This window comes from Coregonus lavaretus (genome assembly GCF_964263955.1).
Source record: "Coregonus lavaretus genome assembly, chromosome: 5".
In the NCBI taxonomy this organism is placed as follows: domain Eukaryota; kingdom Metazoa; phylum Chordata; class Actinopteri; order Salmoniformes; family Salmonidae; genus Coregonus; species Coregonus lavaretus.
In genome coordinates, this window is record NC_139992.1 from 24,867,842 (window position 1) to 24,884,047 (window position 16,206).

Below are 16,206 nucleotides of genomic sequence, written 5' to 3' on the forward strand. Positions count from 1 at the left end.
TTATTTCAATTGACTGATTTCCTTATGTGAACTGTAACTCAGTAAAATCTTTGAAATTGTTGTTATATTTTTGTAAAGTATATTTTGGCTCCGGAGAAGAAAGATGCATTCATGCAAGCTTCATGTCTGGTCCTTGTCTGCAATGGCGCCTGATGACATTCACCTGTCAGAAACCGCATTCTTCATTCTGATCAAAACACTTTTGTGGATCGAGGGCAGAAGCCCTGCAGTGATCCTTCTCAAATGTAATGAAAGTTAGCATGCAATAACGGGATGACAAAACAAATCCCACACATTCTCCTCAGCCTGCCAGGCAGAGGTTTGAAGAGGCCTCCAGGCAGAAAACCATCCCCAGCTGATAACATAAATCGAGCAGGTGCCACAGCGCAGTCGCTGTATACCTAACCCCAGATGATAATCTAAAAACCTGTGGGTTTGAAGGAGGCCAAAGGTGTGAAGGTGCTAAACAAGAGGGGGAGTGAATTAGTGGGAGTGTTGTGAAAATGACAGCGCAAAACGCAATGGCAGGTATCACCAGAGGATACATTTCTCCAAAAACAGGTTCAAAGCTGAATCATTTGAATTACATGGCTTTTTATTGTTATTATTTTGCCCAAAAAATCCCATTATAGTGAAAACAAAGAGTGCCTACAACAATGTTGTCCAAGTATGTTTTCTAGACAAAAAGTATTGTGACAGTGAGTCCAAGAGCCCTGGATCCAATAACTGCCTGAGGCAGTGGAGCAGAAAGCATAGTTGTGAGAGAGCAAAAAGGGGAGTTTCTCTGATCAGACGGAGTGCCACAGACAGATGGAGACACAGCAGCTCCTGGCTAGCCGACAGCCAAACGGCACATCCCCATCCTAAGCTGTCACAAAACTCACCGATCTAACAGCCTGGGATGAGGACTCTTAGGAAAGCTGCTTTTTGAGCACATTTAGAAATAAACACCATTGATGTTCCCTTGGACGAAGGACACGTAATAGTAACTGTACTACATGTGGTCATGACAAGACAACATCCAATATGAGTTTATTTTATAGCATCTTACAGAGAACATAACAGAGCCATAAAGGGAAGAAGAGACACTAAAAGCTTTCTCAGCTACTAACCAGGGAGGTAGGTGTAGACCTTTGCTAACCCGTTACCTCCTAAAGTTTCATTCTGAACACACAGTGTTTCACACTTCAGATCAGAGTAAGAAGCCAGTCTCTCCCAGTGGGCACAGCAGCAGCACAGTGTTTCACAGGCTGCCGGTCTGAGGGGAGAGAGGAGTAGCTATCGCACACAGATTAGAGGCGTGAAGCACAGGAGGTGGTCCAAGGGAGACAAGCATTCACACACGCATACACTCATACAGTGCCTTCAGAAAGTATTCACACTGCTCTGCTTTTTCCACATTTTGTTGGGTTACAGCCTGATTTTGAAAGGGATTAAACATATATTTTGTCACAAGCCCACACACACAATACCCCATTATGTCAAAATTGAATTATGTTTTTAGACATATTTTCAAAATAATTAAAAATGAAAAAGCTGAAATGTCTTGAGTCAATAAGTATTCAACCTCTTTGTTATGGCAAGCCTAAATAAGTTCAGGAATAAAAACTTGCTTAACAAGTCACATAAGTTGTATGGACTCACTGTGTGCAAAATAGTGTTTAACATGATTTTTGAATGACTACCTCATCTCTGTACCCCACACATACAGATAATTGTAAGGTCCCTCAATCGAGCAGTGAATTTCAAACAAAGACCAGGGATGTTTTCCAATGCCTCACCAAAAAAAAAAAAAGAAGCAGACATTGAATATCCCTTTGAGCAAGGTGAAGTCATTAATTACACTTTGGATGTTTCACCCAGTCACTGCAAAGATACAGGCGTCTTTCCTAACTCAGTTGCCGGGGAGGAAGGAAACAGCTCAGGGATTTCACCATGAGTCCAATGGTGACTTTAAAACAGTTACAGAGTTTAATGGCTGAGGATGGATCAACAACATTGTAATTACGCCACAATACTAACCTAATTGACAGCGTGAAAAGGAAGCTTGTACAGAATCCAAAATTGCAATAAGGCACTAAAGTAACACTGCAAAAAAAATTACGCAAAGCAATTCACTTTTTGTCCTGAACACAGTGTTATGTTTGGGGCAAATCCAATAATTCATTACGGAGTACCATTCTCCATATTTTCAAGCATAGTGGTGGCTGCATCATGTTATGGGTGTGCTTATAATCATTAAGGACTGTGGAGTTTTTCAGGACAAAAAATAAACGGAATGGAGCTAAGCACAGGCAAAATTATACAGGAAAACCTGGTTCAGTGTGATTTCTACCTTAACACTGGGAGATTAATTCACCTTTCAGAAGGACAATAACCTAAAACACAAGGCCAAATCTACACTGGAGTTGCTTACCACGAAGACAGTAAATTATCCTGAGACACCGAGTTACAGTTTTGACTTGAAAGACTTGAAAATGGTCGTCCAGCAATGATCTACAACTAATTGAAGAGCTTGAAGAATTTTGAAAATAATGGGTAAATATTGTACAATCCAGATGTGCAAATCGCTTAGAGACTTAACCAGAAAGCCTCACAGCTTTAATCACTGCCAAAGGTTATTCTAACATGCATTGACTCAGGGGTGTGAACACTTATGTAAATGAGAAGAAATATTAGAAAACATCTCTAAAAACATGTTTTCACTTTGTCATTATTGGGTATTGTGTTTAGATGGGTGAGATTTTTGTTATTTATTTTATCCATTTTGAATTCAGGCTGCAACACAAAAATTTTTGGAATAAGTCAAGGGGTGTTTATACTTTCTGAAGGCACTGTATACTGCTACTTCAGTAGAAATAAAGCACCATTGGTTTTGAGATGCTAATAAAAGGAAGTGAAACTATTTACTTGTTGTAAAGCGCCATAACCGTTTAGGCTGAGCCCCTTCTCGAAACAGAAACTACTGTAGAGAAAGCGATGCTCCATCCCATCAATGCAGACTTAAATGAAGAACAAGCTTAAAGAATTTTGAAAATAATAAAAATGGGCAGATATTGTACAATCCAGGTGTGCAAAGCGCTTAGAGACTTACCCAGAGAGACTCACAGCTGTAATCACTGCCAAAGGTGATTCTAACATGTATTGACTAAGGGAGAAACTTATGTAAATTAGATATTTCTGTATTTCATTTTCAAAAGATTTTAAACAATTTCTCAGAACATGTTTTCACTTTGTCATTATAGGGTATTGTGTGTAGATGGGTGAGACAAAAAATATATTTAATCCATTTTGAATTCAGGCTGTAACAATAAAATCTGGAATAAGTCAAGGGGTATGAGTACTTTCTGAAGGCACTATAGGTACAGGCAGGTTTACAGTATCAGAGATTTCAACATAATAATTACAGTAACCTACAGGGTGAATTTTATCTCTGGTTTGTAACTTCTCATTACCAATGACAATGCATAAGGTAGTACTCAGTTCATAAGAGAGGGATCATCTGGACTGAATCTCAACATTTCATTGATAATAGGCACATACAGAATATTAGAAACCGAAAGAACGTAACCATACAATCCTGTAGAAAGCATAGAAATAAAAAGTAACTACTATACTCTAAGTGGCCAGTTTATTAGGTATCCCTTTCACAAAAATGGCTCGCTTCTACAGAGTGAGTAACGTGGCCGTGGCTTGCTATATAAAGCAGGCAGACAGGCGTTGAGGCATTCAGATACTGTTCGATTGAATGTTAGAATGGGCAAAACGAGTGATCTAAGCGACAGTATGATCGTCAGTGCCAGGTGCGCCAGTTCCAGTATCTGAGAAAAGACGGTGTCTAGGGTTAACCGAGAATGGTGCGACAAACAAAAAACATCCAGTCAGAGGCAGTCCTGTGTGCGAAAACAGCTCGTTGATGAGAGGTCGAATGAGAATGGCAAGAATCGTGCAAGCTAACAGGTGGGCCACAAACAGGCAAATAACGGTGCAATAAAACAGTGGTGTGCAGAACAGCATCTCGGAATGCAGAACTCGTCGGTCCATGTCACAGATGGGCTATTGCAGCAGACGACCACACCGGGTTCCACTCCTATCAGCTAAAAGCAAGAAGAACCGGCTCCAGTGGGCACGCCATCACCAACACTGGACAACTGAAGAGCAGAAAAAACATTGCCTGCTCCGACGAATCCCGGTTCCTGTTGCGTCATGCTGATGGCAGAGGCAGGATTTGCCGTAAGCAGTATGACTCCATGGCCCCATCCTGCCTGGTGTCAACGGTACAGGCAGGTGGCGGTGGTATAATGGTGTGGGGAATGTTTTCCTGGCACCAGTTAGGTCCCTTGATACCAATTGAACTACGTTCCCATGAACCAAAGAATTTAGGCTGTTCTGGAGGCAAAGGGGGGTCCGACCCAGTACTAGATGGGTATACCTAAGAAATTGGCCACTGAGTGTACATGTCAATGCAGTGCAAAGCTAAATGAGTGTGTGAGTCTGTGTCTCTAGGAGGGCGGCTACATCTCCTTCCAGCTGTACCTGGGCTAGGCTCTGGGTCAGCCTGCGATAGCAGTCCACGCCCACCAGGGGGCTCAACAACCTCCTGCTCCTCTCCCTGTCCCTCTGCCACTCCTCCCTGCACCTCTGGAGTCCCTCGGCAGAGCCTGGATCAGGGGGCTCTATCTTCTTCCCCTCTTCCATCTCCTCCTCACCACGGAACAGAGACGACAGGCCCTGTTTGAGTGACAGTACCTCTTTCTCCAGGGAATGGGCCAGTCGTGGTGCCGTCCCATCTCCTCCCCCCTGTCTGAGAGGCAGGATGGAGCAGGATGCTGGCAGGAAACCACACAGGGAGTCTAGGAACTGCAGCACCTTGAACTGGCTACAGGTGAACAATTATGTAAATACCATGAGATATATATAGTACCAGTCAAAAGTTTGGACACACCTACTCATTGCAGGGTTTTTCTTTATTTGTACTATTTTCTACATTGTAGAATAATAGTGAAGACATCAAAACTATGAAAGAACACACATGGAATCATGTAGTAACCAAAAAAGTGTTAAACAAATCAAAATATATTTGAGATTTGAGATTCTTCAAATAGCCACCCTTTGCCTTGATGACAGCTTTGCACACTCTTTGCATTCTCTCATCCAGCTTCACCTGGAATGCTTTTCCAACAGTCTTGAAGGAGTTCCCACATATGCTGAGCACTTCTTGGCTGCTTTTCCTTCACTCTGTGGTCCAACTCATCCCAAACCATCTCAAAATGGGTTGAGGTTGGGTGATAATGGAGGCCAGGTCATCTGATCCAGCACTCAATCACTCTCCTTCTTGGTCAAATAGCCCTTACACAGCCTGGAGGTATGCTTTGGGTCATTGTCCTGTTGAAAAACGAATGATAGTCCCACTAAGCGCAAACCAGATGGGATGGCGCATTACTGCAGAATGCTGTGGTAGCCATGCTGGTTAAGTGTGCCTTGAAGTCTAAATAAATCACTGACAGTGTCACCAGCAAAGCACCCCCACACCTCCTCTTCCATGCTTCACGGTGGGAACCACACATGCAGAAATCATCCGTTCACCTACTCTGCGTCTCACAAAGACACGGCGGGTGTAACAAAAAATCTCAAATTTGGACCCATCAGACCAAAGGACAGATTTTCACTGGTCTAATGTCCATTGCTCGTGTTTCTTATCCCAAGCAAGTCTCTTCTTCTTATTGGTGTCCTTCAGTAGTGGTTTAGTTGCAGCAATTCGACCATGAAGGCCTGATTCACACAGTCTCCTCTGAACAGTTGATGTTGAGATGTTACTTGAACTCTGTGAAGCATTTATTTGGGCTGCAATTTCTGAGGCTGGTAACTCTAATGAACTTATCCTCTGCAGCAGAGGTAACTCTGGGTCTTCCATTCCTGTGGCGGTCCTCATGAGATCCAGTTTCATCATAGTGCATAGTGCTTTATGCGACTGCACTTGAAGAAACTTTCAAAGTTCTTGAGAGAATGCCAAAAGTGTGCAAAGCTGTCATCAAGGCAAAGGATGGCTACTTTGAAGAATCTCAAATATAAAATATATTTTGATTCGTTTCAACACTTTTTTGGTTAATACATGATTCCATATGTGTTATTTCATAGTTTTGAGGTCTTCACCTTTATTCTACAATGTAGAAAATAGTACAAATAAAGAAAAACCCTGGAATGAGTAGGTATGTCCAAACTCTTTTGATTGGTACTAATATATATATATATATATATTAGGAAATTACCCACAAGAGTGATTCAATAACTTGGTAGTGGGGCATGCATGAATGTTCCTTAATCCAAATATACTGGAACATTTAATGGCACAGTAATACTTCAATGGTACAGTGAGTTTTGTAACAGATGAAACGCGAATAATAATAATAATATTTTATATATATATAATATTATTATTATTAGAAACGCAAATAATATTATATATATATATATATATAATATTATTATTAGCGTTTCATCTGTTACAAAACTCACTGTACCATTGAAGTATTACTGTGCCATTAAATGTTCCAGTATATTTGGATTAAGGAACATTCATGCATGCCCCACTACCAAGTAATTGAATCACTCTTGTGGGTAATTTCCTATATATATATATATATATATATATATATATATATATATATATATATATATATATATATATATATAATTTCCTAATTCCTTGAACATATCAAATGGCATTGTAAGCAAAGATAAGCTACCTGCAGTGGACGGATAATTCTCCCTGGAAAGGTGTTTTGTGCTGCCAGTGAAACAGCATGGCAGCAGATGGCCCAGCAGGATTGGCCAGTAGGTAGTGTGGGCTGATCTCTAGCCTCTCACAGGGCATGCTTGTCTGGATCCAGCCAGCCACGTCACACAGGGTGTGGTCAGGGGAGTGGATCAGGAAGGTCCAGGCATCCAGCACGGCCAATAGGCTAAGCAGGTCTTCTCTAGCCTCATCTAGAAAGACAGGAAAGAAAATAGAATGCAATAGAATAGTGAATACAATACATACATACTGTATTAACTGTATAGCCCATATATTCAATGAGTAAGCAACACTATTGTACTGTTAAGAAAAGACGTGACATACTGTATGTAACTGCATACACAAACGACTATCAATTAACATACAGGGGAGTTACAGAGTTCTTACTTATTGACCATTAACTGAAATGAAGGGTCACAGTTTTACCTGTTGTGAGTTGACTGTTGGTCATCAGCTGGGGGTGGTGTTTGACCTGGATATCGACTAGGACTTGACCGCACTGGACCACTGTTGGTCCTGGGGCGGTTACAGAGGCTGAAGATCCCTGTCTGTGGACGTAATGGAGCATAATGGGGCATTTGACACTGCCAGAGGTCAGCAGAGGGGTCAGGTCAGTCACAGCGGTCACTGCCAGTCTGTGTGTGTCACGGGCTCCACTGGCACTGGCACAGTCCCGCCTGCTCCTCTTAGCCGCTGGCTCTGGGTGAGAGCAGGGAGACGGGGGTCTGGGTGTGGGGAACCAGGACGCTTGGCTGTGGGTCTGGATGACTGCAGGCGCCCGGCTCCGGCCTCCCTCTCTCAGGATGGATAAAGTAACACTCTCGGCTGAGCTAGAAGTTATAGTTCAGGAAATCAGTAAATTGAAATAAATTAATTAGGCCCTAATCTATGGATTTCACATGACTGGGAATACAGATATGCATCTGTTGGTCACAGATAACTTAAAAGAAATGGTCCTCACAATGAGCCTCAGGATCTCGTCATTGGCATTTCTGTGCATTAAAATTGCCGTTGATAAAATGCAATTGTGTTCGTTGTCCGTAGCTTATGCCTTCCCATACCATAACCCCACCATGGGGCACTGTTCACAACGTTGACATCAGCAAACCGCTCACCCACATGACGCCATACACGTGGTCTGAGGTTGTGAGGCCAGTTGGACGTACTGCCAAATTCTCTAAAACGATGTTGGAGGCGGCTTATGGTAGAGAAATGAACATTAAATTCTCTGGCAACAGCTTTGGTGGACATTCCTGCAGTCAGCATGCCAATTGCATGCTCCCTCAAAACTTGAGACATATGTGTCATTGTGTTGTGTGACAAATTGCACATTTCAGAGTGGCCTTTTATTGTCCACAGCACAAGGTGCACCTGTGTAATGATCATGCTGTTTAATCAGCTTATTGACATGCTACACTTGTTAGGTGGATGGATAATCTTGGCAAAAGAGAAACGCTCACTTAAAGGGATGTAAACAAATTTGTGCACAACATTTTCGAGAAATAAGCTTTTTGTGTGTATGGAACATTTCTTGGATCTTTATATTTCAGCTCATGAAACCAACACTTTACATGTTGCGTTTATATTTTTGTTCAGTGTATAACGCATCAGTAACAGTCACTTGGACACAGTAGGCTGCTGCACAGGGAATCAATTACATTTAGCATTAATGAAGTGAGTGAGTGAGCAAATAAATGAAAGACCAAAAGAACACGTGAAAGAACAAACAGATGAGTGATCTCAAACTGTCTGGAGAGCCTATGTACTATTTACATTTAAGTCATTTAGCAGATGCTCTTATCCAGAGCGACTTACAGTTAGTGAGTGCATACATTTTCATACTAGCCCCCCGTGGGAATCGAACCCACAACCCTGGCGCTGCAAGCGCCATGCTCTACCAAATGAGCTACACGGGGCTGTACCAGTGCCATGTTAACCCACAGCAGCAGCACTGAGGGCCCCCAAGCAATTCCACCATAAGGATGATGTTCTCCATCCTCAAGACATGCGCCCAAGTTGAAACAGAACAGGTGGCACAACTTGGACTCTTGATTGGTGTGCGCTCCCACAGAAACCGCTCTGAGGGCTGTTGGAGAGTGTGTTGCCATGGTGACCAGACAGGCATGTGGCTGCTGTATAGTAATTTTTCAAAGTCTGGAGAGTTATCGCTCGAGAGAGAGAAAGACTACGACCGGCGCCTAACAGCAGCTCTTCTACAGGAGGCTGAGGCTAGGCAGCTGGGTGGAAGGTAAGACATTATTGACGTCCCCTTCAGTGTCTTGCTTTGAGTGCACTTCACAGGCGTAAACAGCATTTGATGTTATGTTTGTTTGCTATATATCATCATCAATAGTATCATGATCAAAGTTGTCAAATTTTTCTGTGATATTAACCAGGTTTGCATCAAACCTTTTTATGCGAGTAAAAAAAAAAAAATGTCACGACAGGCCTGATGGAAACAGCAAATTTTGTCGGTAAACCTTTCAAATGTCGACAAAACAAAATACACTAGACAAGGTGGGATCTTTTTGTGTCGATAAAATCAATTATGCGAGAAATGGCAGTGGAAACGACTTCATGTGCACATATTGATACAATAACCATCATATCGAAGTAAACTTGGGAGTCACAACGATATGTTGTGTGGTCCTCTCACTACAACTCGGGAAAGCTTGCAGTTTATTAGGCTACAGATTAAATAAATTATGAACTTCACAGGGTGGTGAAAGTGCACAGTGATGAGCTTGATGCTCCTTTCCAATTAATATTGACGGTCTTATTCTGGTGACATTATGATCGATGCTTGGCTGTCGATTGACAAATAAAAATGATCATCTCGCTCTTTTTGTCCATAATAATCTCATGTAGGCCAGTGGTTCCCAACCAGGGGTACTATGACCACTGTGGGTATTTGGCCTATCCACAAGGGTTACTTGAGAAGACTCGAGACCATAAAAACACTGCTACCACTGAAAAGACTGCTACTCCTACTGCCCTCTCCTTGTCTGACCATGTGTTCTCGCATACCCCGAGAGCATCTGGTCAGCGGGGTGGTGGCACAGGAATCCTCATCTCTCCCAAGTGGACATTCTCTCTTTTTCCCCTGACCCATCTGTCTATCTCCTCATTTGAATTCCATGCTGTCACAGTCACTAGCCCATTCAAGCTTATCATCCTTATCATTTATCGCACTCCAGGTTCCCTTGGAGAGTTCATCAATGAGCTTGACGCCTTGATAAGTTCCTTTCCTGAGGATGGCTCACCCCTCACAGTTCTGGGTGACTTTAACCTCCCTACGTCTACCTTTGACGCATTTCTCTCTGCCTCCTTCTTTCCACTCCTCTCCTCTTTTGACCTCACCCTCTCACCATCCCCCCCTACTCACAAGGCAGGCAATACACTTGACCTCATCTTTACTAGATGCGGTTCTTCTACTAATCTTACTGCAACTCCCCTCCATGTCTCCGACCACTACTTTGTATCCTTTTCTCTCTCACTCTCCTCCAACACTACTCACTCTGCCCCTACTCAGATGGTAATGTGCCGTCGCAACCTTCACTCTCTCTCTCTCTCCCGCTACTCTCTCCTCTTCCATCCTATCATCTCTTCCCTCTGCTCAATCCTTCTCCCTCCAATCTCCTGATTCTGCCTCCTCAACCCTCCTCTCCTCCCTTTCTGCATCCTTTGACTCTCTATGTCCCCTATCCTCTCGGCCGGCTCGGTCCTCCCCTCCTGCTCCGTGGCTTGACGACTCATTGCGAGCTCACAGAACAGGGCTCCGGGCAGCCGAGCGGAAATGGAGGAAAACTAGACTCCCTGCGGACCTGGCATCTTTTCACTCCCTCCTCTCTACATTTTCTTCCTCTGTTTCTGCTGCTAAAGCCACTTTCTACCACTCTAAATTCCAAGCATCTGCCTCTAACCCTAGGAAGCTCTTTGCCACCTTCTCCTCCCTGCTGAATCCCCCCCTCCCTCCCTCTCTGTGGATGACTTCGTCAACCATTTTGAAAAGAAGGTTGACGACATCCGATCCTCGTTTGTTAAGTCAAATGATACTGCTGGTCCTGCTCACACTGCCCTACCCTATGTTTCGACTTCTTTCTCCACCTCTCTCCAGATGAAATCTTGCGACTTGTGACGGCCGGCCGCCCAACAACCTGCCCGCTTGACCCTATCCCCTCCTCTCTTCTCCAGACCATTTCCGGAGACCTTCTCCCTTACCTCACCTCGCTCATCAACTCATCCTTGACTGCTGGCTATGTCCCTTCCGTCTTCAAGAGACCGAGAGTTGCACCCCTTCTCAAAAAACCTACACTCGATCCCTCCGATGTTAACTACAGACCAGTATCCCTTCTTTCTTTTCTCTCCAAAACGCTTGAGCGTGCTGTCTTTAGCCAACTCTCTTGCTATCTCTCTCAGAATGACCTTCTTGATCCAAACCAGTCAGGTTTCAAGACTGGTCATTCAACTGAGACTGCTCTTCTCTGTGTCACGGAGGCTCTCCGCACTGCTAAAGCTAACTCTCTCTCCTCTGCTCTTGTCCTTCTAGACCTGTCTGCTGCCTTTGATACTGTGAACCATCAGATCCTCCTCTCCACCCTCTCCGAGTTGGGCATCTCCGGCACGGCTCACTCTTGGATTGCGTCCTACCGGACTGGTAGCTCCTACCAAGTGAGGTGGCGAGAATCTGTCTCCGCACCACGTGCTCTCACCACTGGTGTCCCCCAGGGCTCAGTTCTAGGCCCTCTCCTATTCTCGCTATACACCAAGTCACTTGGCTCTGTCATATCCTCACATGGCCTCTCCTATCATTGCTACGCAGACGACACACAACTAATCTTCTCCTTTCCCCCTTCTGATAACCAGGTGGCGAATCGCATCTCTGGCAGACATATCAGTGTGGATGACGGATCACCACCTCAAGCTGAACCTCGGCAAGACGGAGCTGCTCTTTCTCCCGGGGAAGGACTGCCCGTTCCATGATCTCGCCATCACGGTTGACAACTCCATTGTGTCCTCCTCCCAGAGTGCAAAAAGCCTTGGCGTGACCCTGGACAACATGCTGTCGTTCTCCGCTAACATCAAGGCGGTGACCCGATCCTGTAGGTTCATGCTCTACAACATTCGGAGAGTACGACCCAGCCTTACACAGGAAGCGGCACAGGTCCTAACCCATGCACTTGTCATCTCCCGTCTGGATTACTGCAACTCGCTGTGGCTGGGCTCCCTGCCTGTGCCATTAAACCCCTACAACTCATCCAGAATGCCGCAGCCCGTCTGGTGTTCAACCTTCCCAAGTTCTCTCACGTCACCCCGCTCCTCCGCACACTCCACTGGCTTCCAGTTGAAGCTCGCATCTGCTACAAGACCATGGTGCTTGCCAACGGAGCTGTGAGGGGAACGGCACCTCCGTACCTTCAGGCTCTGATCAGTCCCTACACCCAAACGAGGGCATTGCGTTCATCCACCTCTGGCCTGCTGGCTCCCCTACCTCTGCGGAAGCACAGTTCCCGCTCAGCCCAGTCAAAACTGTTCGCTGCTCTGGCACCCCAATGGTGGAACAAGCTCCCTCACGACGCCAGGACGGCGGAGTCACTCACCACCTTCCGGAGACACTTGAAACCCCACCTCTTTAAGGAATACCTGGGATAGGATAAAGTAATCCTTCTACCCCCCCCTTACCCCACCCCTCCGAAAAAAATAAAAAAAAATATTGTAAAGTGGTTATCCCACTGGCTATAAGGTGAATGCACCAATTTGTAAGTCGCTCTGGATAAGAGCATCTGCTAAATGACGTAAATGTAAAATAAAAGACTCTAGATCATAAAATGCACGAGGGGGTACTTCCAGGGTACTCCTAGCAGAGCTAAATTCAATTGGTGGTACAGTAACAGACAAAGGTTGGGAACCACTGATGTAGGCTATACCTGCACTGTATCTGCAAGCGGTTGCTAGAGCGCAGGTGCCAAGGACAGAATGAGCACATTCACTATTTGAAACACAATTTCTGGTGTGACAAAACCATCAGTAGAGTTGAAAACGCGATGGAAACCCATTTAAGTTTATTTTTTATTTTTTATTCGGTACATGGGAATTTAACTGCAAAAGTTATTTATGTGCACTGTCATGAGAAACTGCCTTTTATCCGCAAAAAGTCAATTGGATGAAACCACATCTCTGATTGGAAAATGCACATATTGTTTTGCGCATATGCAGATCTTAGAATATTTGCATGAACATCTGTCGCCAATTGGATAGAAACCTAGCTAGTGAGACAAATGTCCAGAGGGGAAACATTCTCTTTCGGGTGTGATTTAAGTGAGTGGTTTTAAAGATCAATATTCTGTCTGTTTTTTTATCTCTGTCTTTGGGGAATTGCTCTTGTTGGTAGATAAAGAAATCTGGTCAGACACTGTGGGATCTAACAGCTGGTAAGTGGCTCTCACCAGGCAGGAACCATGGTTGACTGAAGCCCATTAACACATACTATCATTACATGAACACTGCCGCTATCATTACCATGGACATGCCCTCAGCTCCATAAAATTAAGACGATAAAGAAAATTAGAAGTGCCAAAATTCACTACTAACAATTGATGTTTAATGACGTGTAACTGAGGAAAATAAGATGCAATGTTCATAGGACTCTCAAACGAGCTCACTTGACAGTGAAAATATCAACTGATATAGAGAGAGAAGTATATTTACATGGCACTCTCTGTGGTTAGTATCACGCCCACAATCAAGCGGTCTTCAATGACACGGTGCCAAAGCTTGTCCACTAGAGGTGGTGGCACCACTGGCATAACCTGCATCTTCTCATGCATGGCCTCGTCCTCTGGCTCATCATCCCATAGAGAAACAAGGCCTTCCTGTTAGAGAGGATCAAAGACTACCATCAACACCAATATGATAACAGTTACTTACATCTGGCATATATTGAATTGTCATGTCAGAAAGATCATGTAAGAAAGATAAGCGTGACTAGGATAATGACCAATCACCTGCTCTGTCTGGGTGAGAATGTGTTCTCTTCCTGAGACCATGTCTGTGAGGGCTTGGACTGACTGGCGTAGAACCCTCTCTTTCACCCTCACATCTCTCTGAAGATCCTGGAGCAAGGTCAGGCCACTCTATAGAAACACAACATAGGGGAAAATAACAACATCATGTTGGATAAACTGGAATATCGATGCATCTGGACAATACACTCCAAACATGACTACTGTTTAATAATTGACACATTGTTCTCATTAGCACCCAAATACACAACTACAGAATAACAGCTGTGGTGATGTTCTCCTGAATGTAATAATATACCTGTAGTCTGGACTGTAGAGCTTGGACAGTTAGGAGGTAGTTCTCCTGAGCTGTGTCAGATGCCTGCTGTCCTTCACTGCTCTCCTGTCCATGCTGAAACATACAACAGTCTTTAAAGATCAGAACTGTACCTTTAGGCATCTGGTTAACAAAACACCCGATATGAACCTTGCTACATAAAACATTTAGGGGTATAAGTGGGGTGTTATAAAACTTAAGAAAAACAAAATAGTAGTGTCTCACAGAATAAGTTGTACCGCAGAGATCTGTGATGAGGAAAAGATCCACTGGACCCACAGGAGGGCTCTGGCTTCCAAAGACCAGCAGCATCTGATCTGTTCCACAGCCCAAAAAGTCATCCACATGTAGGGAGCTCACACCTGACCAGCATGATGCTACCTGTGGGAGACAGAGCAGGGCCATGAGAATTATACAGTAAGCACGATAGCTCACCCAAAATAGCATTCCATTACCTGAAAAGTATCTTTCCACACTGCACAGACATGTCCATGGTTGAAAGAGATGGCAAACAGACATCCATTCCGTCCAGTGTTGACCATCTGAATGTGTTGAGGTTCTTCAAAGGGAAGCAGACATACCTCTCTGGGAATGCCATTCTCAAAATACACCAACTGCTTTTTACTGGTCGCTGCCACCACAGTTGATTTCAACACACTGTTCACCTCTTCAGCTGAGATCACAAATACACATTGTGTGATGGAACTATAGGCATGAGGTAAGATCAGAGCTGCGTTCAATACTTGTCCGTCCTCTACAAAATACCCCAGGGTTTTGCTCCCGCCTGGAGCGTCCAACTGATCTTTCAGGCATTCTTTTGATTGTGTTTGGGAACCTAGTATGAATATTTTCCTTTTGTTGAGGGGAAACTCACCAATAAAGTTCAGAGAGAGCTTGATAGGTATTTGTCTAACTTCACCTGCCTGCAGGGATGTGTAGAAGACAATACCTTCATGGCTCCATAATACAGTAGGGCCCTGCAAGATAGTAACATTGTCTTTCATTCGGTATGGCAGTTTAAACTCCATATGTGGCTCTAATCTATTTGAGCTGCTCAGAGTGAGAAGGCTGTACTTGAAGACATCTCCCTTCTTGCTCTGTATCAGTAAAATGCATGGCGAAGTGACTCTGTTTTTCACATGTAGTGCAAAGGCGCATGCCACTATATCAACATCTGATGAACTCTTTCTGTTGATGACAGCCATACCACCATTCCCCTTTGAGAAAGTGCAGCCATCCCGTTGAAATGTCAGTCTGCTGAAAGCCAGTTCTGATCCTCTTCGACTTTCGCCATCTCTGGGATTGGAGAGTTTACACTGAAATGTGAGAATATCACCATGGAAGGAGAGCAGCTTCGTGTGTTGGCTGGGACTGTCTTGTGTCATTGTGGTACTTTTATCCACAGTAGCAGGAAGAGTTCAGCAGGTGTCATCTGTGTCCCCTCTGCGTCACCTGAAAAGTATATGCACATGACTCTAGTTGAGTTTAGCTTATCTAGCTAGGTAGCTTAATCAGCTTGCTGAAATGCTCAGCTGGTGTACTGTAGTTAGCCAGTTAACGTTACTGTAGCTAACTTACTTGCAATAAACCCCCAAATTGCAACGAACAAACATGTAGTTAACTAACTAGACACATGATTTCGCGATACAATTATAAAAGATGAACCGGCGATGCTTACCTGCAGTTATGGGGCAACGTTTGTCAAATACTTAGCTAACTTGGCTATCAAACATTTACTGCTCATGTCAAAACATCGCGCCAGCAGACTCAGTCAGGGTGCCCTCGATTCATGTCGCCTGCGTAGAACAGATTGGTGGATTTTTTGTATGGCCAACTACCAAAATTGTTCATATAAGTTGATGTGGCTATATATAAGGTTATACTGTTATATACGTCTCATATAAGGTTTTCAACCCTCTGCAACTACTTTTGCTCGGCATTTGCCGATCATCCTGCGCAGAACGTGACCCAAATCTAACGCTTTTAATTACGTAAGAAACTTTGCATTGTGGGATAGCCAGTCTCGTCTCCAACAACATACACGTGTACAGTTCAAAAACAACTGGTAACTC

At 44.0% G+C, this 16,206-nt stretch overlaps 1 protein-coding gene across 1 annotated transcript; it reads right to left on the reverse strand.

The window, feature by feature from the left end:
* Positions 1–638: 638 nt before the first annotated feature.
* On the reverse strand, positions 639–16,088 carry LOC311129599 (Fanconi anemia group B protein-like). The gene is made up of 9 exons (XM_084161940.1): positions 15,813–16,088; positions 14,590–15,586; positions 14,360–14,515; positions 14,117–14,209; positions 13,801–13,929; positions 13,505–13,668; positions 7,223–7,626; positions 6,747–6,987; positions 639–4,879 (listed from the first exon to the last, which is right to left on the reverse strand). Exons 2-9 carry the CDS (start codon positions 15,517–15,519, stop codon positions 4,477–4,479), a joined length of 2,520 nt encoding a protein of 839 aa, XP_084018066.1. The 5' UTR covers positions 15,520–15,586; positions 15,813–16,088; the 3' UTR covers positions 639–4,476.
* Positions 16,089–16,206: the final 118 nt, after the last annotated feature.

Bases quoted from the DNA above. Each gene is read 5' to 3' on its own strand.
- LOC311129599 (XM_084161940.1), bottom strand. From the start codon at position 15,519: ATGACACAAGACAGTCCCAGCCAACACACGAAGCTGCTCTCCTTCCAT. The intron at 14,516-14,589 runs GTAATGGAATGC...TGTCTCCCACAG, and splicing joins TGTGGAAAGATACTTTTCAG to GTAGCATCATGCTGGTCAGG. The intron at 6,988-7,222 runs GTAAAACTGTGA...CTGTCTTTCTAG, and splicing joins CAACAGTCAACTCACAACAG to ATGAGGCTAGAGAAGACCTG.